We start from the raw sequence: 27,757 nt of genomic DNA, 5'->3' as shown, positions 1-27,757 counted from the left end.
ACACACCACACACACACACACACAACACACACACCACACACCAACCCCACACACACACACACACAACACACAACACAACACACACACACACCCAACACAGCAACGCACACACACACACCAAACAACACACACACACTACCTATTACCTTTAATCCTGGTGCTCCAGGTAGGCCTATCAATCCCTTGATAGAGAAGAGTAACAATAACACACGATAAGACATAACTATACACAGTATGTTACCAACCCTTACATAAGTATTATGCTATTGCAACCTCAATATTATAGCAAACCAATGGCATAATCTGTGAAAAACCTAATAAGAAACAAGTATTTTGCTACATTTATATAGCATAATAGGCATGTGTAGCATAGCCACGGCCAGTCCAGGCAAACAATGAACTTACCTCAACCCCACAGGCCCAGCTTCCCCTGGTGGTCCCGGTCGGTTCCTGGTGACCCAGAGACACCTCGTGAGACACCACGGCGTTGGTTAATGTCTATCTCTGATAAATCAAATCAAATGTATTTATATAGCTCCTGCTTACATCAGCTGATATCTCACAGTGCTGTACAGAAACATAAAGGCCATGCGTGGTGCCGGAACTGGAGGTACCGGGCTGAGGGCACGCACCTCAGGGCGAGTGCGGGGAGCAGGAACAGGGCACACTGGACTCTCGAGGCGCACTATAGGCCTGGTGCGTGGTACCGGAACTGGAGGTACCGGGCTGAGGGCACGCACCTCAGGGCGAGTGTGGGGAGAAGGAACAGTGCGTACAGGGCTCTGGAGACACACAGGAGGCTTGATGCGTGGTGCTGGAACTGGAGGCACTGGACTGGAGACACGCACCACAGGGAGAGTGCGTGGAGGAGGAACAGGGCTCTGGAGACGCACTGGAAGCCTGGTGCGTGGTGTAGGCACTGGTGGTACTGGGCTGGGGCGGGAAGGTGGCGCCGGATATACCGGACCGTGAAGGAGGACACGCGCTCTTGAGCACCGAGCCTCTCCAACCTTACCAGGTTGAATGGTCCCCGTAGCCCTGCCAGTGCGGCAAGGTGGAATAGCCCGCACTGGGCTATGCAGGCGAACCGTGGACACCACCTGTAAGGCTGGTGCCATGTACACATTATTGCTAATGTAAAGGACGACACGCTGCTTGCTTGGCGACTACCACTTCTCCTTGATCCGGCTCAAGCGCAGGAAGTAGGGGTCCATTTTGGATGAAGGAAAAGGATGAATAGATACGGAAGAAGAAGACATATCGAGGATGTAGAGAGGAGACGGAGGGTGAAAGAGAAGTAGAGCATGGAACTGGAGTTTGAGGAGGGACAGCGAGAAGGGAGAACAACGAGAGTGATGTTATATTATGGGATGCTGCTGGTTACCTGGTCACCGTCTCTCCCTCTAGGTCCAGGTTGCCCACTTCCAATTGTTTGAGATTCACCCTGCACATGTACACACAACATTTGAATTCTGCGGATTATTACAATGATGGTGATGATGAAGGTATGAGCAGGAGGAGGAGGACGAGGGATTACCTTTGGTCCAGGTGCTCCAGGTGAACCCTGTCAAATAAAAGAGAAATATGAACATTACGGTAAAAGCGTATTTTGACAGACAGTAGTGAAACACACAAGTCAAGATGTGCATGCATCCATCTTACTCTTAATCCATCACTGCTGTGGAGACCAGGTGGACCAGTTGTACCCCTGTTCCCCTGTAAAGACAATTGATAGCACCAGTTAGAAGGACTGTTAGCCTGGCGACTCACACTCAATCATTCCGCTACTCTGTCGTTCGCCACATACTTTAGTCTGAGACAACCATAATTGAAGTTGTTTGTGGTGACGAGGGGCACGAGACGCGTTGCACAAAACAAAGTGATCAGCGATTGGATGGTATCTAACCAATTAAAGCATCAAAGCCAATGACACATTGTCAAACCGCCGCTTCACCAATGTGTTTTGTGGCTCTGGCCCAACCCATTCGTTTCTGGTCCAATCAGACGGCCCGAATGTGTTGGCATTCGGTGAAGGGTCGGGGCAATACTCAGATCCAGACTCATTGTGGAGAATAAAATAACATCCGTTGGCGTGGCGTAGCGTTTGACTGCATCAAGGAGCCTGGGTAGCCATGCAAAATGACTGTGGCACTGCATCCAAAATGGCACACTATTCCCTATTTATTGCACTACTTCTGACCAGGAAACCCAAGGCTCTGGTTGAACGTAGTGCACTATTTAGGGAATTGGGTGCCATTTTAAACACACTTTGGATGTCTCATTATATGTCATGATTGTGATACTATATGATAAACAGTAGTGATACACACTACTAATACTGCTGTCTACAGTAGTTAAAGTGTGTGACTATAACTGTGAATCTGTCCACATCTGCATTGAAAGAGAGCATACATATCTAGCTTGGTGTGCTACCTTTTGTCAGAGAGGTTCACATAGAGAGAATATGGCGACAATAGCCACTGTTACTGCACCTCTGTTCCATTGCATCCTGGGGCACCTTGTTGGCCCATTGGTCCTTGAAGGCCTGGGATGCCCTAGAGTAACAGTTTGGCAAATATTACACTGGATGCCACCCCACACACACACACACACACACACACACACACACACACACACACACACACACACACACACACACACACACACACACACACACACACACACACACACACACACACACACACACACACACACACACACACTTACCGGTAGACCTGGTGTCCCAGCAAATCCTTCTTTACCCTCAGGTCCCTGAAGAAATAAAAAGGATTGTAGTCTTAGGAACTGCAGGATTATATAAAATATACAGCAAAAAAAAACTTTGACATTGTATTGTGGAAACTTACCCGATTGCCATTTTGTCCTGGAGGTCCATGAGGGCCCACGTCCCCCTGGGAAAGACAATCAAGACATGATTCAGGTATGCTTCTTTTCGCAGGTATGAAAACGTTAGGTTCTCAAGGCTAGTACACAGCTAACTGTATCAACATCTTGGACAATGCAGTCATGCGTTAACTTAAGAGTTTAAATAGCTAACTGTGCTAATCTAAGATCAGGTTCCCTCTGTCCATATAATAGTTTATAAAAGGCCAAACTAATCCTAGATCAGCACTCATTTTAGACACTTTATGAATACGGGCCATGTATAATATTGCCATTTAATGGCAATTTTTATGTGGAGAATACTGTAGTGCAGGTAAGGAAAGTACCGTTGGTCCCACTGATCCAGGGTGACCCTCTGAGCCCGGATAGCCAACCGACCCAGGGTGACCAGTCTCTCCTGAGTAACCCTTTTCTCCCTGTGTGTGTTTGTGTGTGTGAGTGAGTGAAAGAGAGCGAGAGTGATGGAGATAAAAACAGAAACAGAGAATATTGAATAGTGTGATGAGAAGAAAGATTGCAACAGTTACAAGGGTGCTTGCCTTGGCTGGTGGTCTGCTTACCTTATTGCCTTTCACTCCTTCACAGTGACACCTCGACTTCCCAGTACACGCACACTAGAACAAAAACAGCACACACTCATTATAGCTGGCTTTTTATTTTGTTGCCCAGCACAGAAACACTGTACTAAATCTTCATGTATATGTAATACGTTTGTGTAGTATTACAATGTCAAGTTAAGATTCGGTTGGTATGTTTATCTCAAGTTTTGATGTAAAATAGCCTAGGGGCCTTGTAGTGGTCGTAGAGGCTGGAAATCAGCAGAAATTAATCAGGTTGAAGTCCTCAATGTGTATATTTACAGTTCTTGGTGATCCAACGGTGAGACATAATTTATTACAAATATCAAATAAGTGTAGTACACTAACAATACACTGGCAACAGCTAAAAGAAAAGCTTCTTAATCAGGAAATGTCCATATATACTAAACAAAAATATATAAGCAACATGTAAAGTGTTGGGTCCCATGTTTCATGAGCTGAAATAAAAGATCCCAGAACTGTTCCATTCGCACAAAAAATGTATTTATCTCAAATTGTGCACAAATTTGTTTACATCCCTGTTAGTGAGCATGTTTTCCTATACCAAGATAATCCATCAAACGGACAGGTGTTGCAGATAAAGAAGCTGATTAAACAGCATGATCATTACACATGTGCACCTTTGCTGGGGACCCATGTGCACCTTTGCTGGGGACAATAAAAACTCTAAAATGTGCAGTTTTGTCACACAACACAGTGCCACAGATTTCTCAAGTTTTGAGGGAGTGTGCAATTGGCAATTGACTACAGGAATGTCCACCAGTGGTTTCCAGAAAACTGAATGTTCATTTCACTACCATAAGCCGCCTCCAATGTCATTTTAGACAATTTGTCAGTACGTCCAACCGACCTCCCAACCGCAGACCACATGTAACCACGCCAACCCAGGACCTCCACATCCGGCTTCTTCACCTGTGGGGTCATCTGAGAACAGCCACCTGGACAGCTGATGAAACTGTGGGTTTGCACAACCAAAGAACTTCTGCACGAACTGTCAGAAACCATCTCAAGGAAGCTCATTTGCAAGCTCGTCAACCTCACCAGGGTTTTGACCTGACTGCAGTTTGGCGTCGTAACCGACTTCAGTGGGCAAATGCTCACCTTCGATGGCCACTGGCACACTGGAGAAGTGTGCTCTTCACGGATGATTCCTAAAAATGTAATCACTTAATAGCAAGAACAGCACCATCTAGTGGTCAGAACCAGGATCTAGGATGGTACGTAAACCCAACAGCTTCAGTTACTAAATTGAACAGGGGTAAAAAGTATGTGGATTTTCACAACTCTTAGTACAAAACTCAAAACAGATAATCAAATAGACAGTTCACACTATTTTTGATATGATTCTCTTCTCTTTTGTTAAGACATTTTACTATTACTTAATCCGACTGCTCTTATTCGATGATATCTTAAAATGTTGGTTTGGGGGAGGGGGATTTTGGGTGGTCACCCTGCTTTACTAAAATTGCATTGGCCAATTTTGTAATATATACCATATACCATTACGTACAGACACATTTATCCAAAGTGACAACAGTCCACACATTTTGGTATGTGACAGCCATTCAGACCCATAACTCTGCTATTGCTAGTGACATGCTCTTCTGAACTGAGCCACTTACAGGACCACTACAATACACAAGTACAATAAAATACAATACACATTTACAATCCAGGTGGAAGATGTATGATTGCCATCCCCATGAGTGTACCACCCTCCTTTAGGCCATGGATGAGGCATGCAATGATTTCAATCCAGACGTACTATATGTCAGGCTTGGATTCGCCATCACAAAAAGTTTTTCCCCAGGTGCATGAACAATGAGGATATTTACTGCGATTTTAATGAGACCCTATGGCCAAATGTTCAAGACAGGTTTGATACAAACTAGTGTCCGTTTTTTTCATTTGATTACATTGTGAAAGATATCTTCAATGATCACACATGGGATAGAAATTATGGAAATGTGATGTTCAGTAAATTTTTTAAGTAGTGAAAGTGTATTGCCTAATGTGAAAACAGTGTAATGTACTTAAATGTACAGTACTTTAGCATACTACATTCAAAGGGAAAAGTGTAAACATGTATCATAATTTTTTTGTTATTGGATGAATTGGTTGTTTGAAGAACTAAATTGAGAAGACATTATGTGGTGTTTTGGTGATTAAACCAATGTAATCATTTCACAGAAAACTTATTTTGGATCAATGGTTGCGTGCTGGAAGAGGTCTATAAACAAAATGAATGTACAATGAAAGGTTTTGAATGTAAGACCGGCTGCCGTTACAAGCGTTACCAGCTTGGAGTTTTGCATTAAAAGTTGTGAAAATTCACGACATACACTTGTGAAAATAGTACCAAAGTGAGAAAAAAATAAATCAATAAATTTACAATTTGCCAATTTAGGTGTTGTAACAGCAGCCTTCCTCCTCTTCGTCTGAAGAGGAGGTGTAGCAGGGATCGGACCAAGACGCAGCGTATTCCGTGTTCAACATGTTTTAATAAAGAGACGATAACGTGAACACTATACAAATACAAAATAACAAACGTGGCAAAACGAAACAGTCCTATCTAGTGCAGAGAACACAAAGACAGAAGACAACCACCCACAAACCCCAACACAAAACAGGCTACCTTAATATGGTTCCCAATCAGAGACAATGACAAACACCTGCCTCTGATTGAGAACCATATTAGGCCAAACAACAAACCCAACATAGAAACACAAAACATAGAATGCCCACCCAGCTCACGTCCTGACCAACACTAAAACACGAAAACACAAAAGAACTATGGTCAGAACGTGACAGGTGTAGTCAATTAGATGATTTCTCAGAGATCAAATTATATTTCAACAAAATAATGTTGAAGGAATGCTAATCTTATCCATTTCGAACATAAATAATTTCAGAACAATATGAGATGGTGGGTCTCGAAATCCTCTTGGTTTTACTTTTTTTTTTTAGGTGGAATGGCCCAGCTGCTTAACAGCAACAATTGTGCTTAGTGTATGAGGCCAGGGTTGTATGTAACCAAACCACAACACTGTAAAACAAATCCTCTTGTTTTCACTGTAAAAAGGAACAGTATGTTACCATTCCATATTTTAAGTTATCCAATACTGTTGCTACTGAAATTGATTTACAGTACCAATAATTATACTGTAGACATTTTACAGCAACATACAGTGCCTTGCAAAAGTATTCATCCCCCTTGGCGTTTTTTCCTATTTTGTTGCATTACAACCTGTAATTTAAATGGATTTTTATTTGGATTTCATGTAATGGACATACACAAAATATCCCAAATTGGTGAAGTGAAATACAAAAAATAACTACAAAATAAAAAATAAATAGAAAACAGAAAAGTGGTACGCGCATATGTATTCACCCCCTTTGCTATGAAGCCCCTAAATAAGATCTGGTGCAACCAATTACCTACAGAAGTCACATAATTAGATAAATAAAGTCCACCTGTGTGCAATCTGAAATTTCAGTATATATACACCTGTTCTGAAAGGCCCCAGAGTCTGCAGCACCACTGAGCAAGTGGCACCATGAAGACCAAGTAGCTCTACAAACAGTTCAGGGACAAAGTTGTGGAGAAATACAGATCCGGGTTGGGTTATAAGATCAGAAACTTTGAACATCCCAAGGAGGGCCATTAAATCCATTATTAGAAAATGGAAAGAATATGGCACCACAACAAACCTGCCAAGAGAGGGCCGCCCACCAAAACTCACAGACCAGGCAAGGAGGGAATTAATCAGAAAGGCAACAAAGAGACCAAAGATAACCCTGAAGGAGCTGCAAAGTTCCACAGCGGAGATTGGAGTATCTGTTCATAGGACCACTTTAAGCCGTACACTCCCAGAGCTGGGCTTTATGGAAGAGTGGCCAGAAAAAGCCATTGCTTAAAGAAAAAAATAAGCAAACATGTTTGGTGTTTGCCAAAAGGCATGTGGGAGTCTCCCCAAACATATGGAAGAAGGTACTCTGTGTACTTTCAGTATTGAAAGTAGACAAAGTGTTGACTAAATCAAATGATACTAACCCCTGGAAAATCCATTTTAATTCCAGGTTGTAAGGCAACAAAATAGGAAAAATGTCTAGGGGGGTGAATACTTTCGCAAGCCACAGTACTCTTACTGTGAAGCTTTATTTGCATATTTCCCAGAGTGCCTTTCATTTCGAATGAATAGTAGTACCACCCATGACTGTATTTGTTAGTGAAAGAGAGATGTTGTATTCATCCAAGTTCTGTCCTGTAGCCTTCAACAAGTGAGATCCTAAGCAAATATGTTATCATAAAATGTTTATTTTATAACACAATATGTATTCATAAGGCCTTGTTTTGAGGGCCTAGATTTACTCTTACACAGTGGCCTGAAAATCATGATTTACAGGCCACATCTGGCCTGCAAGTAGGGTTGCAAAATTCTGGTAACATTCTCAAAATTCCCAGAAATCCTGGAGGAATCTTCCAACTGGATTTCTGGAAAACATGGGAATTTTGGGGAAGGCACCACAATTTTGCAACCTTATCTGTAAATCACATTATGCTGGCTTGCAAAGTGATGTGTAATTCCTATTGGAAACCAGTCAGAGTTAGGATATCCAACAGTTGGAATGTATTCTCACCTGCAACCTGCAGTCAGAATGACTGCCAGGGTCAGGCACTTTGTGAGTTGACTCCCTAAGCCATTTAAACTGGAACAACCATTTCAGTGTTGGGTGCAAAAAAACTAAAAACATAATCAAACTAACTGATTGGATTAGTTTAGAAACATGTTATTTATCTTTGTGTAGCATAAGATTAATCAATCAATCATTTTGAATATTTACAAATACAATAAGTGAACTYCTACTGTGTTTTACATAGCATTTAACAGTCATGTCTAAAATACATCTAATATTTCCCGACTGTTCAATTTTTTCCCACAATGCAATGTCATTTATGGTAATCAACTGTATTAGGTTTATACAGTATGTGACTGTTGATTATATAGTAAGACAATTACAAGACAATTACAGGATAATTCTTTTTTTTTTTACAGTGTGGTAGTGACACAGCATTGTGCATCAACTAAGCTTATATTTGCTGTCCTCACTCATTTCCTCTCCTATTTTCCTGTCCTGAGTTTCCCTGATCCCTTCAAATTGACAACCTACTCAGACTAAACACACACGCACACATACCATCTTCCATCCCCAAAATGCACTCGTCGGCCCCCTCAAACTTGAGTTAGTACGGAAAGGTGTAAACCCTCAAGTCCTAATGCACTTATGGCACCACAAACAAACACATTGGGACTCGCACACGTCTGTTTACTGGCCCATCCACATGATTGATGCTGTTTGCAAATCAATGCAAACACTGAACCACCGGTGTATCAAACCCCCCTAAATAGGCCAGATTAAGACAAGTACAGTGTGTTCATCTTTAATAGCTTTTTAGTAGATTGCATGTTTGTGAGACAGTAAATGTCCTTTCATGTAAAGTAAGTCTGAGTAAAGCAAAGTCAGTTACATCCAGTCCAAACATTGCCAGCCTCTATACTGTAAATGTTTTTCTAGAGCTATGGTAAAATGTATATTTCAAATCTATCACTAAATCATTTGACTTTGTTGGAAAGAGTTGTACTATTCATAAATAAGAATGACAGCAATTGATTGACAAACACCGGAATACTTTCCTGACAGTTCTTGACACCATTTATCAGATTTCAGCAGCCACTACTCTTAAACTTGTGGATATGGAACGCTGTTTGTGTGCAAATAACCCTATTTGACGCTTCGAATAAGCTTTTAATTTAACACGTCAAATAACACAATTCCATTATAGAATGGTGAGTGTGCTGAATTTGCACTTGCAAGCCAAGCGCCACCATTACGATCACTGTCAAAGCTGTACAATACTGCGATGGTAATAAGACATTATTTGTTCGACCGAATGTGAATACGTCTGTGAGCATTTGAAATTAAAACTGGATCAAATGAGCAGGCTCAAACGTGTTTGCAAATATATTTGATACAGATGTTATCAGCAACTTCTGGGGTAACTAGCTAGCTTTAGATTGGTACAGTGGCTTGCAAAAGTATTCACCCCCTTGACATTTTTCCTATTTTGTTGCCTTACAACCTGTAATTAAAATTGATTTTTGGGAGGTTTGTATCATTTGATTTACACAACATGCCTACCACTCTGAAGATGCAAAATATTTTTTATTGTGAAACAAACAAGAAATAAGACATAAAAACAGAACTTGAGAGTGCATAACGATCCACCCCCCCAAAGTCAACACTTTGTAGAGCCACCTTTTGAAGCAATTACAGTTGCAAGTCTCTTGTGGTATGTCTCTATAAGCTTGGCACATCTAGCCACTTTTGCCGGTATCTTTAAGGCAAAACCGCTCCAGCTCCTTCGATTTCGATGGGTTCTGCTGGTATACAGCAATCTTTAGGTCATACCACAGATTTTCAATTGGATTGAGGTCTGGGCTTTGACTAGGCCATTCCAAGACATTTAAATGTTCTCCTTAAACCACTCGAGTGTTGCTTTAGCAGCATGCTTAGGGTCATTGTCCTGCTGGAAGGTGAACCTCAGTCCCAGTCTCAAATCTCTGGAAGACAAACAGGTTTCCCTCAAGAATTTCCCTGTATTTAGCTCCATCTATCATTCTTTCAATTCTGACCCATTTCCCAGTCCCTGCCGATGAAAAACATCATGGGCATGTTATTCTCGGGGTGACGAGAGGTGTTGGGTTTGCGCYAGACATTTTAGTTTCATCTGACCAGAGTACCTTCTTCCATATGTTTGGGGAGTCTCCCACATGCCTTTTGGCAAACACCAAACATGTTTGCTTATTTTTAACCCAAACCTGATCTGTATTTCTCCAGAACTTTGTCCCTGCCCTGTTTGGAGAGCTCTTTGGACCTCATGGTGCCGCTTAGTGGTGCCCCTTGCTTAGTTATGTTGCAGACTCTGGGGCCTTTCAGAACAGGTGTATACAGTGATCCCTCGCCACTTCGCGGTTCACTTATCGCGGATTCGCTATTTCGCGGATTTTCATAATGCATTTTTTTTTTTTTTTTGGTGCATTGTGCTCTGCATTCTGATTCGCTAAAAACTCACTCCCGCTTCTTGTATCAAAACATGCTACGAATTGTGCTATCATTTTGTCGTCTCGTGCAGTTATGTGTACGTACATAAAAGACGCACAGCCGCTGACCGATGCAGAGCTGGCAGAAATGACAAAGCCACAAAGCGACGATGAAAGAGAAGAGGGAGAAGAGGACACGAGAGATGAGGAGGAAGGACTAACGCTTGGTCGCTTAGCAACCATGGTGCGAATGGCCACTGAACTTAAGCGAGTAGCTGAGGAATGGGACCCTTTGATGAGCCGTTCATTACAGTTCTCCAACGTAATCGATGGTGGCATGTCGGTGTACAAGGATCTTTTTGCAAAGAAGAAAAAAGAGCGACAACAGCTGCCTATCACTATGTTCTTCTCCCGAACAAACACACCTGCACCGCGGGCTTCAGAAGAAGAGAACACTGCAGAGCGCAGTCAGGATGCAGCGGCCCAGTCTGAAGAGCAGTGAAACGGCCTACACGTGAGTCACTGTATTTGTATACATGTAATAGTTGCTAATTGTAAAAAAAAAAAAAAGTTTTCTATTTCGCGGATTTCACTTATCGCGGGTCATTTTCGGAACGTAACCCCCGCGATAAACGAGGGATTACTGTATATACTGAGATCATGTGACAGATCATGTGACACTTAAATAAAGTCTGCCTGTGTGCAATCGAACTAATTATGTGACTTCTGAAGGTAATTGGTTGCACCAGATCTTATTTAGGGGCTTCATAGCAAAGGGGGTGAATACATATGCACGTACCACTTTTTTTGAAACAAGTTATTTTTTATATTTCACTTCACCAATTTGGACTATTTTGTGTATGTCCATTACGTGTAATCTAAATAAAAATCCATTTAAATTACAGGTTGTAATGCAACAAAATAGGAAAAACTCCAAGGGGGATGAATACTTTTGCAAGGCACTGTACCAAGCTAGCCCCAATGCAACCACCCTGAAAACAATGAACAGTAGAAACTGCAGTCATTTTCAATATTCTTAGCAATGATTTAGGAAACCATGTGAGTAAGTATTAGCTAGGTAGCCACTTGTTGTTCTCCTATTGAAATAACTAGCTAGCCTGCTACTTAACCCTGTTGCCCAAAACTAGCGTTATAAGCAGCCAGCTAGCTTCATCTGACTACTATGGCTTGACCGGACCAGGTTATGCGTTGTGTAGCTAGCCACAATAAGGATTAGCCACAATAGTGGAATTTGCAGTTCGCCTTTAAAATAAAAGTTCCTATTTGAAAGTCAGGGAAGAACATTGTTTGCATCTATCAGCTAGCTAGCTTTGTTTACGACCAGCACTGTCTACTCTAGAGGTTGGGTAAGTGTGTCTGCGCTCGTGCGGCAGCGGCACGGGCGGCAGACAAAACTTTACCAGCATCATAGCATACGTATCGGTGAATCATTGTGACATTTGAAATACGAGTGATAGTGTAATCAATGAGTATTAACAACGTCAAAAATTAATGAAGGTGTTAAATTTTGTGACGTGCAGTCATTTTCGGGTCCTGATTGGTCAATAAGCTTATTTGACATGTCAAATAGTGTTCTTTGACACGTCAGATAGTGTTATTTGACGTGTATCTTATTTGACGTGTATCTTTTTTGACACGTAAAGACCCAAACGGCGTTCCATATGTGGATGCCGTCTACCATAACACCCTTCACTTTATCACAGGTGACAGTTCTAGTACTCACCAATGCATCCTGTATCAAAATGTTGGCTGGTCCTCATTAAAGTCCCGTAGATCATTTCATTAGTCCCTTTTTGTTTACAAAGTTCTACTTTTTAAGCTTCCGACTTACTTAACTTCATTGTTAAAGTATAAAAACATGAGATACCAAACCCATTCACAGGGTTGGTCAATATTTTAGGTTCCTTGGTTCTCCACCGAACTACAATAAATACATCCACTTTTAGTTAATGTTCCACATTTTTGGAATCACTTACAAAATTCATTACATTTGGATTCCCTGGTGCCACTAGTGCAGTTTAAAACCTTGATAAATGAGTTCACCGAGGAGTGCAGTTGTTTTGATTGACTTTAATTAAACATTTTGTCATTTAGCAGATACTCTTCTCCAGAGCGACTTCCAGTTAGTGCATTCAACCTAAGATAACTAGGCGGGACAATCACATTTCACAGTCAGATAAACATTTTCCTCAATAAAGTAGATACCAGCAGTCAGAGCTAGTAAGGGGAACAAAAAAAAATGTCCTCAGGGCACCATTGAAAATTAGACACTAGTCTCAATTGGGCGAATAAATAAAAGTTAATAAAAACATTGTAAATATAACATACTTATAAAAATTCTAAATAAACTAAATCGAGTACAAGAGGCATGCAGATAAAAAAAAATAAGATAGAAATATATTTGCTTATAGGGATAAAGTATGGACTGCGTTTGCCCATGTGCATAGTGATTGGAATAAGGTACAGTACAGCAGTAGCAGTATATACATTAGTAGTGCAGTGAGGTGACATAACTATTGCATTGTGTTAGGTGTGTGTACGGGAGGCGAAGTCAGGTGCAGGAGAGCAGAGTGTAGTGAACAGGCGCACTTTAATTCCGGTCCAAAACGACAGCACATAAAACATAAACGTGCAAAAAACAAGGAACATAACAAAAGTATAGCGCCTGCACAAATCCACAAAACAATAAACAATTACACAAAGACATGATGGGGAAACAGAGGACTAAATACATGTAGATTGATTGGGGAATGAAAACCAGGTGTGTATGAAACAAGACAAAACAAATGGACATATGAGAAATGGAGCGGCGATGGCTAGAAAGCCAGTGACGTCGATCGCCGAACGCCGCCCGAACAAGGAGAGGAGCCGACTTCGGCGGAAGTCGTGACACATTGTTCTGGTAAACAAAACTAAGTTCAGTGTGTACAGAATATAAATAAAAGTTACGTGTATTAGGGTGCAGTAGTCAGCCCATGGTTCAGCTGTTGAAACCGTCTTGTGGCTTGGCGGTAAAGGCTGGCTTTGAGACAGGTGGTCCGAGACTTAAATTCCAATACCCCCTTAGCCCTCCCCCTAAAGTTTACCGAACTTTTGTGGTGTTTTTTTTCTTTGTTTTAGTGTTCGGCAGCGTTCGGCAGGTATTTTTCCAGGTGTTTGAGTACACAAAACATTTTCTTGAGGCAAGTCGAAGTTTGGTAGCCGAAGTCTAAGCCCCTTTGTCTGTGATTGGTCAACAGTAGGGATTTTTCAATGAAGGGTGTGTTGTCATTCAAAGACAGACAACTAGTTTTCATGCACATTTTTTCACTTGAGAAATACTGTACCAAACATCTTAGTTAGATGTAAAATTGCGCGACTAAGACCTCCTTGGCAAAAACGTTAAAATMAATGACAGATTTCTTGAATTATCTTAGATTGATTCTGACTATTTTGAGGAAGTGTTACTGTATGTTGTTGCGTACGGCATCTCAAGAAGGACCAATAGCTTTTTTCATGTTTTTCAAGTAAAGTTATTATAATGGAGTATGTGGGCACAGACGTTCACGCCGCCTAGCCGAGTTCTGCTGGGAGGAAACCAAACCTATGTATACGGACGCCTTTAGCCCMCTCCCTCTGTTTTGCGCGAGCCGCATCGAGTTGGAGTGGTGTTCCAATTCAACTTTGAGTGAGGGGTAGTGTCTTTTCTAGTTGGGCCGCCAAACGAAGCAAATCGACAGAGAAGGGTGCAACTGCAGCACCAAATTGGGGGCGTTCCTAGATGTGGGCATTCCTGCATACTTTTTAAGCTATAACTCCAGTATATGGGCAAGAGGCAGGGTTAGATGGTACAGTAGATGGAGGTAATGCACCATAACGTTGGATGCCAACCGTTGATAAAACTCCACAGAAGAAGAAGAAGAGGTTGGAGCGACAATGGTTGCTAGTATAATGGTTGCTAGTAGAGTATCCTTCGCCCCTGCCTGTCAACCACTGTTTGCCCGCAGTTCTGTTAACAACGGCAAGGGGAGATGTTCAGGAGGCACTGTGTGCTAGCTTAGCGAGCTAGTCCTCCTCATATAGTAATTATGTTGTGACGGAAAATGTTATGTTGGTGATTTTCTTTTTATACATTTCTTTGTTCTCTGTTTGTGCTTTTCTATAAACCAATTTCTGTGTTCATGCAAGTGACTGATTGAACGAATCCTCACTATCAGTGTCTGCAAATTGGCAGTACGCCCAGAACCTTTCAATTTCAAGATCTCAGCTTAGAGAGAACAAGCCTTGTGAGGTATTGATCTGTCACGTCCATGACCCAGTATTGGTCGGTTACATGAATGAAGCAAACGTTAATGATTAATTCTGAATGAGCTAAATCATGCAAATATGACTCGTCTGCAGTATATAAAGGGAACTAAACGGGACTGCCCCGTTAGAGCTCCTGACAGACATTGACTATGGTGCAGCAAGTTTGTTGGATCCTCTTCAGCACGCTAGCAATAAACAATGATTAATTTATGATTGACACCGAGTTTCCCTGTGTAAGAATTTCCACAACAACGTATTTGTTGCATGACAAATATATGGAAAGCTATTACTGCCGCCAGTACAGGCATTGTGAAAAACACAAGGCTCGTCGTTAATGAATTGTATTGTATCCATTGGTAGTTTCTGATGTGCGCGAGTGATGTGGTGATGTCCCATTCCCTAGGCCTAATTAAGCTCACCTTAGCACTAGTTTGAGTGCCACTCCCCCACAGAGGGACACTCGAAAACGAGGGGGAGGGCTAAGGGGATTATTAGGATCTATCTACCCTGTGCGCTGCCGCCTCCCGCCTTCAAAATCGGAGGCCCCTTTCAGGTAATAGGTGACCTGAATCTGGATCCCCTCATCTTTGGCATTCCGGGTTGCAGGGTTCTTCCGAATGGCTCCCATACACAAAGAAAAGTGTTACATTTGAATCACACATGGTCTTACATGAGTTGAAGAATTTACTTAAAAATAAAGAAAACAAGTGTAACACATTTAATAATATCAAAACTTACTGTGAAGAATGGTCTTCAGAAACAAGTCCCTGAAACAGGCCTTATAACCTGCCCCAGTCTAGGTTGTGGCGATGGCAAGACAGTTGTCGACTTCAGGTCCTTGGCATTACAGCCAAAAACTTAGGCTACAAAATACAAGATAAGTACTAGAAATGACACACTATGATAACATATTTGCTTCCCCCACCCCATATATATATACACATTCAGTCTGTAAAGACAGATATTTCCAATAAATATTTACATTTAAGCAGGTATGCTCTTACCTTCATGTCTACAGCCAAAACTTGCCATCCTCGGCCCGTTGTAATGTCTCACTCCTGGCTCTGTTTTAAACAAATTTACATTGGAATGAAGTATATACTGTGCAAGAATGAACAGAGTTTAATCTGGGCAATATTGAACAAAGTCTAATCTGGGCTAAGTGAATGTAACGTTACAGACAGTACAGTACCTCCATGGCTATAACGTCCAGATGTAGCCCTGGATCATGACTCTCAGTTCCATTAGACATGAGAATCATTAGAATTTCGCCACACACGCAATAATATCTAATAAACATGTGTATGTGACCAATACAATCTGATGAAGGCGTCTTGGGGGAGTTTTGTTAAGAGCCTCGACGCTCGGTCTGAACATTTAACACACATCGCTTGTGGTACAGTTTTGGAAGCATAAGGACCTTATCTTTCATATCAGCAAGAAATAATCATTTATACACACTTTTATAAGGTTTGTGTTTCCAGACGGCCATATCTCCATGTTACAGCGCTTGTTTATGGAAAACAGACGGAAGACAGAGGCAACCACCGGTGCTAATTAGCTATCTAGCGTGCGCTGAACATCTGTGTGTAAGCGTAACTCGGGAAGTGTAGCGGAAGTGTAGTTGTGTTGGATGGAGGCAACCATAGCTGTATGGATCGGTGCAAAACTGCTTTAGTAAGTGTATCTTTATATTTGAAGGATACTTTCTCGCTGATAAAAGGGCCATATGTTTCAAGAGCCATATCGCAAGCGATGATTATTGACATTTCTAAAATGTTAAAACACAGCGTCGAGATTGTAGTTCACATGAGCCAGTCGTGGCGAAGCTAACCGCTGAACTGTAGGGAAAAGGCAGAATGCCGCCTTCAGTTTGAGACTTAATCCACATGGTGTTGTGGTGAATACAATGCTGGGGTTGGCCATTGCCCTAATTGAAAGACACACCAGATTAGCTACATTAATAAAAAGGGGCTTTTTTTGTCCTTTGAATGTTCATACAACATTAATGTTGTTAGCTAGCTAGTCGTTAACAAACCATTTAACGTCAGCAAGCAAGCTAGCTAAGTAACTCGGCTAGCAAGGTCGTAATCAGATAGCAAACTAGCCAACTTAACATTCACAGTATCATCATTTAACTAGCTAGCTAGCAAGCAACAGCCAAGTTCGTGTTTTTAGCTAGCTAGCTAATGTTACCAAGCCATCTACTGTTAGCAAGCTAGCCAATTAATGTTAACTAGCTTGGCTAGCTACAGTAGCTTGCGTTATTGTCCTCATTGATGTTAACGTTACACACGTAAAACTACACACACAAATTAAGCAAAGCAGTAACGTTACTTACTTGAGCAAACAAACTTTGCATTTTCAAACCATGTGTTGCAAAATGCGAGATCCTACTGATTTCGCTGTAGTTCCGGTGCATTCTTTGATACCAAGCTTCCTTGAAACACCAGCCTCTACTGGACACCGTACTTACAATGTAGTTAGGATTGTTTCATGTAGATGCAGATAGAGTCGGGGTCTCGGGGACCAGAACACTCAGACGACAGGGTTGAATCCCGGCGAAGGTAATATTATTTTGAAAATATTTTTCAATATATTTTGCATATTTGCAATCAAACACCAGAATTTTCTCCATCTCCTTAGCTATCATACTCTAATTCCACTGATTTCAAAACTTGGTCCTCCAGGGAGTGTAGAGCAACAGTTATGCAGTTCTACTATGTGACATCTTTCAAAAAAAAGCAGCATTACCTACACATACTGACCATCTCATGTTATAGACAGAAGCGAGCTACATGGCAGACCAATCTGAACTCATCTCTCAGCATGTCCAGACCACTCATTATCTCAGCCAATCATGGCTAGCGGGTAGGTTGCTGACTTTTTCTGTAGCTAAACCAACTAGGCTCGTAATTAAAAAATGTATTCATATTTACAGATGGTATACAAGTTTGTTATTAAGGCACATGAAAATTCACATGTTCCAGAAGGCATTTCTGCCAAAAAACGCATATTGATTTAAAAAAAAGTTTACGTTCAAATGGCGCTCCTGTGAAGTAGTGACGCGCGACATACGCCTAGTTTACTGAAACAAGTCACATAGCAGTAACTTAAACTCTACTTAAACTGTAAATTATTAGGTGTATCGCTTTTGGTGTCATCCTCAATGATTTTAAATGCATTATGTCCGCATGTGTGGTTGTATTGTGTTTTTAAATTGGCATATAAATCTAATCAAATTAAAATCACAACAAATGTATGGTATTTATAGAAACAACAAAAACCACTTGCAGCCTCTGTCTGCCTGTGGTTAGCTGGAAGGTGGCAGGCTGAATTTGAGATAAAATAAATTCCTTGCTATTGTCTTTCAAATTAACTCGTGGCTAGATGGCTTGCTTAGGGTTTATAGCAGTCCTCTGAGTGGAGGCTAAATGCCAGAGATCCAAAAGCGGACTGCCAAGGGTTTATAGCGGTCCTATTTGTGGGGGCTGCAAATAGCCCTTACACAGCCTGGAGGTGTGTTTTGGGTCATTGTCCTGTTGAAAACCAAATGATAGTCCTACTAAGTGCAAACCAGATGGGATGGTGTATCGCTGCAGAATGCTGTGGTAGCCATGCTGGTTAAGTGTGCATTGAATTGTAAATAAATCACTGACAGTGTCACCAGCAAAGCACCTCCACACCTCCTCCATGCTTCACGGTGGGAACCACACATGCGGAGATCATCCGTTCGCCGAGATACTAAGACGTTTATGTTATTATGTTAAAAGTTATTATGTTGTTCAAACAACTGAATTGTTCTTTTGTCTAATTAGTCCTAATTTGTTATGCAGCTTGTCAGACCTGTAATGGTTGCTGGCTTTTTTCAGCCATTCAGTAACTGATTCTATCCATTGATATGATTATTCATTGGCAGTCCTTCGTTAGCCTAAAGCAGGGCTGCTTTTGAATGCCAGAGCATGTAAATGTAAGTTTGGAGCCAGGAGCAAGCAGAGCATAATTCAAGCATATTTAAAAAATGGCCTCAGCCTTCTCTCCCGCTCCAATTTTGTTCTGTACTGTTCAGCCACAAGCTCTGGGCATGCTCTGACTAGCATTTTTCATTTACTTTATCACTATCATTTTAATTAGGCCTGGTTGGTTGTAATTATTTAGCCTACCCCACCCACAGTAGCCTATATCTAGTTTATATTCTACTTTCTAACATTAGTATAGTAGTTTCTATGTTGATGGACTTCAAATGTAAACATTTTATTTGGAATACAAATACATTTATAAATATAAATACATTTAATTCAGCTAAAATAGCAACATTTCCTAATGTTAGAAAGTAGAATATAAATATAAAGTCTTTCAAACTAGATAATTGCAAGAGTCTATGTCATGGGCTTCAGGGCTTCCATATAGGCCCCTACCTGCTGAGTATAAAAAACACTTATAGATACCCCAAAATAGTTTGGTCTTATTCACACAGTACTGATTTAAAAATCAAGTGCATTTGATCTAAATATGGGTATACGAGGATATCTAGTGGTCACCGGGTTTTTCATCCTCAGTCACAAGCTATCAGTAATGTGTATCCCCCTTCAAAAGATTTGTTGGGTGAGTCCCTTTTCCTATGCAAAAAAAATACAACTAGAGATTGTATGCACTAGCATGCAATGAGAGGTTTTATGCAGGTATTTACTTTGCAGCATGTAATGTCATTGACTAGAACAAAAGATAATTGCATGAGCTATGCATCTGTGCACCAGCATTTTTGTACCCCTCTACTAGCTAGCTAGATGGGGCAGTCAAGTCCCAGAGAGGCAGTCCATTCTGCATGCCTTCTTGACTTTGATGCAATGTGTAGTCATGCAATTGTGCATGCACACTGGTAACTGTCATAGCTATCTTGCTAGCTAACTTAGCTCATAAACCAGTATTTTCTTTGCCATTTCTGCACAATGGCACTTATTAAAGCCTTGAATCTCATAGAGACCTCACTGTCACTACTGGTCATCTAGGTAGCCGTTAGCCAGCAGGGTTGCATCTATTTCGCTTGGACTAGAGCTTGCTAGGCTGGCTAGCTCGCTAGCTAACGCAAGCTGATTATCATGTAGCAACATATGCTAACTAGCGTCGCTAGCATGCTAATGTTGGCTAACTAACGTTGATACACCATAGTCGTGGGTCCGCAAAATCAAGCAATTGGTATTGAATTAATGACAAAAATCATGTTTTGACATTGTAGTGGCTATTGATATTTTGGTTGTTTGCTTATCAGGGATGTCGCTAGACCTAGCCCCCCTAAAAAATTCATTAGCCCCCCTGAATAAATCAATATATCAGTCAATATATTTTCTGTGATTTTTTCCCCTGGCAACCGTTCCATCGCATTTTAAACTTCTTACCAGGTGGGCACTAGAACCTGGGGGAGGCTGCTGCACGCGCTAGTGACTTTTAGGCCTACTTGTAGCTAACCTTTTGGTTAACGTTAGTTACTTCTGTGGCTTGAGACTGCTAGCTAACAGTAAACGGACTGGAAAAGGCTCTGACAGGACGGATTCATGCAGATAGCCTATGATGTGAATTTGTTGTAAGTTAGAACAGAGAGAGAGAGTAGACTTGTCATAATCAAAGCTTTGTTAACCAAAACGTTTTTATGTGAGGCTGCCTGTAGGCTACAGTGTAACAGACGTTGCGAGCTAGCTAACGGTGTCTTTTAAATTCGGCATAAGTTATGTGGCGACGATATCTAATTAACGTTGTATTTAATGTCGTTTTGCTATCTGTGCCATGCTATAAATGAGACAGATGACGTAACATCATGCACATATCTTTTCATACTCAATTGCTTTCATTCAGTAGGCCATTGCAAAACAATTATCAGTCGGTCATGTATAGAAAAGGTGACAGTGTTGAACACAATGTCATTGTATTATCCTCAATTTCTCAACTGTAGGCTAGCTAACGACTAACGTTAGATGGACATACGGAAATTCTTCAAGAGAGGCAGTGCCAGCAGCTCTGCCGAAGGCCAATTCGTTGAGAAATTAAGATTTTACCAGTTCAAAGAAACAAATTCAAACCTAAACTGATTAATCATCTATTAAGCCTTGAGTTATTGTAAATATGAGTTTAATAACAATTCATGTCAAAACACAGCAGACAACAATGAGGGAAAGAAGCTGGAGGCTGACAGGGCTGTGGGAGCATGTCTGATGAAGGTTAGTGATTTTTTTTTAAAGCGAGTAGATGTTTAACCTTTCAGTTAAATGTGTACAGCATATGTCTTACTTTTGTTAGGCATAAATAAATGATGTCGCATGATAACTTAAAGGGTCATGCAGAAAGAGAGGCTTCTGTGCAAGGCAGAGATCAACATGCGAGCTGTATAAGTGAGAGAGAGCAAACATGCCCAGAGAAAGAGGGACAAGAAACACATCCAGAGAAAGAGGGACAAGAAACATGCCCAGAGAAAGAGGGACAAGAAACATGCCCAGAGAAAGAGGGACAAGAAACATGCCCAGAGAAAGAGGGACAAGAKACATGCCCAGAGAAAGAGGGACAAGAAACACATCCAGAGAAAGAGGGACAAGAAACATGCCCAGAGAAAGAGGGACAAGACACATGCCCAGAGAAAGAGGGACAAGAAACACATCCAGAGAAAGAAAGTAATCAAGCTGCTGCAGCAACTCTTTCCATAAATGAGAGCAGTTTAGGTGACAAAGACACTGGGCCCAGACAAGTGACACTGAAAAGCTACCCATACGAAAGTTTTGGTACACAGAAATGGGCATTTTAGCACTGCTGGTTTGAGAAATACAATTGAGTAGAGTACTCTGTCCACAAAAACACAGCTTTTTGCTTTCCATGTAGAGTTTTTGGCAAAAACATTACATTTGATTATTTTGTCAGTAATGGCTGCAAAAATTTGAAAAAAAAGCTTTGTTTATCTTCAGTAAACATGAGATGGCACAAACACACAGAGACAATGTTGTGGCATGGCAAAGCTACCAGACAACGAGCAATCATGGGAACATTGCTCAGATTTTAACATCTGCCCATGCTAGTGATATTGCAGAGAGAAGGGAGTATCTGAGGAGAATTGTTGCGGTCACCTCAGTGTTAGGAAGACAGGGACTCTCTTTCCGTGCCAATGATGAATCTTGTGAAAGCACAAATAGAGAGAACTTTCTTGAATGTATGGAGCTTTTGAAGGAGTTTGACCCTTTTTTGCAAAGGTACAGTACTCCATCAAATGCGACGGATCTCTCTCCAGAATGTCAGAATGACATGATCGAATGCTGTGCTCAAGAGATTACGGACACCATAGTCTCTGAGATGTCAAAGCCTGGAATGTATGCCATTGTGGAGCATGAGGCGAGGGATGGGCAGTCTGAACAGTTGGCTCTGCGTGTTAGGTATGTGACAGAGGGGACAGTTAAGGAGTGTTTACTAGCACTAACAGAAATCAAGACATTGGATGCCCAATCGATAGCAAATTAGTTGCAACAGCAGCTCCAAAGGAGAGGGGTAGCAGGCCTAAAGTGTGTTGCACAGACCAATGATGGTGCAGCTGTCATGAGTGGGTCCAAAGGAGGTGTGCAAGCACATTTCAGAGTGCTGCATCCGGGGGCAATTTATGTACATTGCTATGCTCATGAGCTTAATTTGGTGTTGTGTCAAACATACAGGGCTATTCCGGAGGCTGCTGAGTTTTCAGTTTCTTGGACAACGTGTATTCATTTTTCAGTACATCCCTAGTTAACCACTACAAGTTCAAGTTTGYGTTTAGGCACAGAATTGTTATGTTCCCAAACAATGAAAACAGAGGTGTTGCTCCCCTGCTTGGATAGGTGGTTTGTGAGCTTGACCAGCGATTCTCGACTGTAGATGCAGGTCTGCTCAAAGGCATACAGGCATGCAGCCCCAATTCCAAACACTTCCTAGATACATCATGCCAAGCACTGAGTTTGCCAAGCACCACGGTATTGATGTTAAAACAGAAGAGAAATTGGTGGCCAGAAACCTTCTTGCCCAGAAAAGAGAGGCTGGATGTCCTCCCAAATATATGCTTGCTGTGCATAACCTCCTGGATGATGTGTTTCCTTTCCTTCTGAAGAGCACAGCACCGGCTGCATTCCTGGTTGCGTAAGACAATGGGTCAGAAAAGGCTTGCAAGTCTTGCAGCCATGTACATTGAGGGTGAAGTGCTTGGGCCATTAAGCCACAATAGTGGCATTGACTGCTTTCCCACCTTTAAAAATAGGAGGTACACTTTAATGCGTCCACCCACAAAATAAGCATCAAAAYAGAGAAGCAGGAGGAGCAGTTCTGTGATATAGGTTGTAATATTTGTTTGGGATCTTACTTTATCAGATTTTATTTTTCAATTGTTTTAGTCAGATGGCGCTGGAAAAGAAGGCAGACGTTTTAAGTGCCCCCAGCCGATTGTGTTTTGTGTGTTTTGTGTTAAATGTTAAATGTGCAACCAGAGGAAAAATAACTCTGGACGACCTATTCTCCACACACAGAGATGCATACAAAGCTCTCCCTCACCCTCCATTTGGCAAATCTGACCATAATGCTATCCTCCTGATTCCTACTTACAAGCAAAAATTAACGAGGGAAGTACCAGTGACTAGATCAATAAAAAGTGGTCAGAGGAAGCAGATGCTAAGCTACAGTACTGTTTTGCTTGCACAGACTGGAATATGTTCCAGGATTCCTCCGATGGCATTGAGGAGTACACCATATCAGTCATTGGCTTCATCAATAAGTGCATCGATGACGTCGTCACCACAGTGACCGTACGTACATACCCCAACCAGAAGCCATGGATTACAAGCAGCATCCACACTGAGCTAAAGGCTAGAGCTGCTGCTTTCAAGGAGCGGGACTCTAAAACGGAAGCTTATAAGAAATCCCGCTATGCCCTCCGAAGAACCATAAAACAGGACAAGCATCAATACAGGACTAAGATCGAGTCATACTACACCAACTCTGACGCTCGGCGGATATGGCAGGGGTTGCAAACCATTACAGACTACAAAGGGAAACAAAGCCGAGAGCTGCCCAGTGACACAAGCCTACCAGACGAGCTAAACTACTTCAATGCTCAAATAACACTGAAACATGCATGAGAGCACCAACTGTTCCGGAAGACTGTGTGATCACGCTCTCCACAGCCGATTGGAGTAAGACCTTTAAACAGGTCAACATTCACAAGGCCGCAGGGCCAGATGGATTACCAGGACGTGTACCAGGACGTGTACTGAAATGTTCAACCTCTCCCTGTCCGAGTCTGTAATACCAACATGTTTTAAGCAGACCACCATAGTCCCTGTGCCCAAGAACACTAAGGTAACCTTCCTAAATGACTACCGACACGCAGCACTCATGTCTGTAGCCATGAAGTGCTTTGAAAGGCTGGTCATGGCTCACATCAACACCATCATCCCAGAAACCCTAGAACCACTCCAATTTGCATACGGCCCCAACAGATCCACAGATGATACAACCTCTGTTGCACTCCACACTGACCTTTCCCAACTGGACAAAAGGGACACCTATGTGAGAATGCTATTCATTGACTACAGCTCAGCGTTCAACACCATAGTGCCCTCAATTCTCATCAATAAGCTAAAGATCCTGGGACTAAACACCTCCCTCTGCAACTGGATCCTGGACTTCTGGACGGGCCACCCCCAAGTGGTAAGGGTAGGTAACAACACATCCGCCTCGCTGATCCTCAACACAGGGGCCCCTCAGGGCTCAGTCCCCTCCTGTACTCCCTGTTCACTCATGACTGCACAGCCAGGTACAACTCTAACACCATCATTCAATTTGCTGATGACACAACAGTGGTAGGCCTGATCACCAACAACGACGAGACGGCCTGTAGGGAGGAGGTCAGAGACCTGGCCATGTGGTGCCAGGACAACAACCTCTCTCTCTAACCATGATCAAGACAAAGGTGGTGATTGTGGACTACAGGAAAAAGAGGACCGAGCACGCCCCATTCTCATGGACGGGGCTGCAGTGGAGCAGGTTGAGAGCTTAAAGTTCCTTGGTGTCCACATCACCAACAAACTAACATGGTCCAAGCACACCAAGACAGTCATGAAGAGGGCACGACCAAGTAAGCATTTCACTGTAAGGTGTATTCGGCGCATGTGACTAATAACATTTTATTCGATTTTTATTTCATTTATTTAGCTCATTAGTTGAATTTAGTTTTGCCCCATTGTGGATGATGCTGGTTAAAATGTTCCATGTGTCTGAATTATTGGGTTAATTTTGAGCAACAATTAACAAAAGGGTGAAACTTAATAAAGATTTTCTCTCTCTCTCTCTCTCTGTCACGTTCCTGACCTATTTTTATGTTATTTTGATTATTGTTTAGTTGGTCAGGGCGTGAGTTGGGGTGGGCATTGTATGTTGTGTGTGTTTTGGTTAGTCTATGGGTGTTGTATGTGTATGGGATAGAGTTTGTTAGGTTGTCTAGTTATGTCTATGGCTGCCTAGATTGGGTCTCAATCAGAGACAGCTGTCATTCATTTGTCTCTGATTGGGAGCCATATTTAAGGTAGCCATAGGCAGTAGGCTTTTGTGGGTAGTTGTCTTGTTTAACGTTTGTTGCTTGTCTGGGCACTTGCGTTATTTAGCTTCACGATCATTTGTTGTTTTGTTTGTTTGTTTGTAATAGTGTTTTCGTTTCATGTTCATCTTCGTTCGTTTAATTAAAAGAAGATGGCTTATTTTCCTCATGCTGCGTTTTGGTCCGTCTCTCCTCCACACGATCGTGACACTCTCTCATTTTTGTGCCCTTTGTTGGATGGATGGGGACAGAGTGGACTTTATTTGGATAGAATTTAAGTAAGTCATATTAGATCAGTGTCTAATACAAACTATGATACAAGTATACGTTTAGCCAACCTTGACCAAAATAACCTTATTTTGATAGATTTTACTCTAAAAATACATGATGAAAAGATGTTTTGGGGGCTTTAAAAAAAATCCTGGGGGAGTATGCCCAGACCCACCTAAAAGGGGGGTGAATCTGCTTCAACCCCCAAGCTAGTGTGTCCCTGTTGCTTAGTGACATGTTATCTGGTTTCGGCATGGAAAGCAATTACTGTATTTCCAAATTCCTGTGAGATACAAGCGATTAACTAACAATGCAGTTTTAAGAAAAATAAAGTAAAAAATAGATCAGTAAAAAATAAACAATTATTAAAGAGCAGCAGTTAAATAACAGTAGAGAGGCTATATACAGGGGGTAGCGGTACAGATTCAATGTGTGGGGGCACTGGACGATTTTTTTCTTGAGCAGATGGTCAGGGAGCCAGAACATAATTGCAAATAGGCTCATTTGTAGACTACAAATTGACAGCAAGCCCAAGCATATAATATTTGACTAAAACAATCACTTCAAATGTTGCTGACATGTGTATATAATCACATATGTATATTATGAGTGGGAATACTTCAGAACAGATTTCTCAAATGAAAATCACTTGGAGCTGATTTGCTGGTGTTTTTAGTCTTATGTCCAACCAAGATTTGGGTGGACCAAATAAAATCACCTGTGCTGGCCAGTTGGGAAACCCTGCTTACAGTTTTCTTTTTCAATAATATTCAGTGAAAAAGTCATGAACATGGTATGATGCTTACATCCTTCGCCTCAATTCCCAGCAACAGCATCCCCAGGAACACGAAACAAAGCAATGCTGTCCTCATCTTCCCGCTGCTCTCGGATTTACCAACTCCGCACGCTCCTCTACCTCGTGCCACACACAATAAGCCAGATCCGACACCTACGGTATGTGTGCGGCAAGCAACAGTTACGTCGGTGCCGCTGGTCACCTGAGGTGTCAGCTCATCTATTGTCCTCTGCAAAGGCGCCAAACGACCCTCGAACTCACATTCACCGTGATTCGACGCCTATAAACGTCTCAAACGTGCGACAAAAGTTTGAAAAGGTTAATCAAATATGTCGAAGCTTTACCATAGGTAAGTGAGTCTGCAGTCGGATTTAGAATTTGTGGAAGAGCCCAGGTTGTGAAGAGGGGCGCGTCTATCCTAGATGGTATCGTGTTACCCAAGCCTCTCCCCAGGCCCCCGCAGAAGTTACACATTTTAGTTTTAACCCTAAACTGGCACACCTGATTAAATTAGTCAAAGGCTTGATGAATTGTACCAGGTGCGTCAGTTTGAGGATAGGGTTGGGAAAACATGGTATGAACCATATTTTTGCGCTTGCTTCGGCAGCAGGTGTTGTCGTTTTAAGAATAAATTCGTATTTACAAAGGCCGCCTACATGATAACAAGTAGTGAGAGTGGCGGCATTTCCCTTTACAAAATGTACACATAATATTATTAATTTGGGACGTGGAGGAGCCTACACACGAATAAGATGAGCTCTTAAAAACTCCTCTGCATGAAAAATGTGATACATGTTAAGAAATGTAGCCTGTGAAGACAGAACATAAGTACTACATGTACAATATGTAACAATGAGGTAGAAATGGTTATAAAGTTAWTGTCTGTCATTTGTCTCAATATAGGCTCTTTCATGTATAGCCTAACGTGCGCGATGATAAACAGTGCGTGTTTAGACTGCTGCGCCACTCGGGAGGCCAGGCCTACATCTTCAGCCGTTGTAGGAAAGATGCATKATTTAAACARTAGTAGCCCTAAACCTAAATTCAATGCTATCGAGAAACCGGGCCCAGGACTGTAAMATTAGCTACTATTTTATAAGAAAGTGTATTTTGAGAAGTTTGACAATTTTGACAACGTAAACATATAAGCCTTTTCATAATTGTTTTTAAATATTCTGCTTCAGTTAGT

General features: G+C 41.7%; 1 protein-coding gene across 1 annotated transcript in view; it reads right to left on the bottom strand.

Moving 5' to 3' along the window:
* Positions 1-26,949, bottom strand: part of LOC111956261 (collagen alpha-3(IV) chain) — a 62,781-nt gene extending 35,832 nt beyond the window's left edge. The window contains exons 1-11 of the mRNA XM_070436788.1: positions 26,579-26,949; positions 3,465-3,518; positions 3,231-3,320; positions 2,868-2,912; positions 2,728-2,772; positions 2,493-2,555; positions 1,663-1,716; positions 1,538-1,564; positions 1,385-1,444; positions 412-469; positions 147-223 (exon numbers count right to left, since the gene is read on the bottom strand). Of these exons, the coding sequence (XP_070292889.1) occupies positions 147-223; positions 412-469; positions 1,385-1,444; positions 1,538-1,564; positions 1,663-1,716; positions 2,493-2,555; positions 2,728-2,772; positions 2,868-2,912; positions 3,231-3,320; positions 3,465-3,518; positions 26,579-26,644 (639 nt within the window). The 5' untranslated portion in view covers positions 26,645-26,949. The remainder of the gene's footprint in view (positions 1-146; positions 224-411; positions 470-1,384; positions 1,445-1,537; positions 1,565-1,662; positions 1,717-2,492; positions 2,556-2,727; positions 2,773-2,867; positions 2,913-3,230; positions 3,321-3,464; positions 3,519-26,578) is intronic.
* Positions 26,950-27,757: the final 808 nt, after the last annotated feature.

The sequence above is a fragment of the Salvelinus sp. IW2-2015 genome, linkage group LG32 (genome assembly GCF_002910315.2).
Source record: "Salvelinus sp. IW2-2015 linkage group LG32, ASM291031v2, whole genome shotgun sequence".
NCBI classification, from domain to species: Eukaryota; Metazoa; Chordata; class Actinopteri; order Salmoniformes; family Salmonidae; genus Salvelinus; species Salvelinus sp. IW2-2015.
This window is presented reverse-complemented; position numbering and strand designations above follow the sequence as displayed.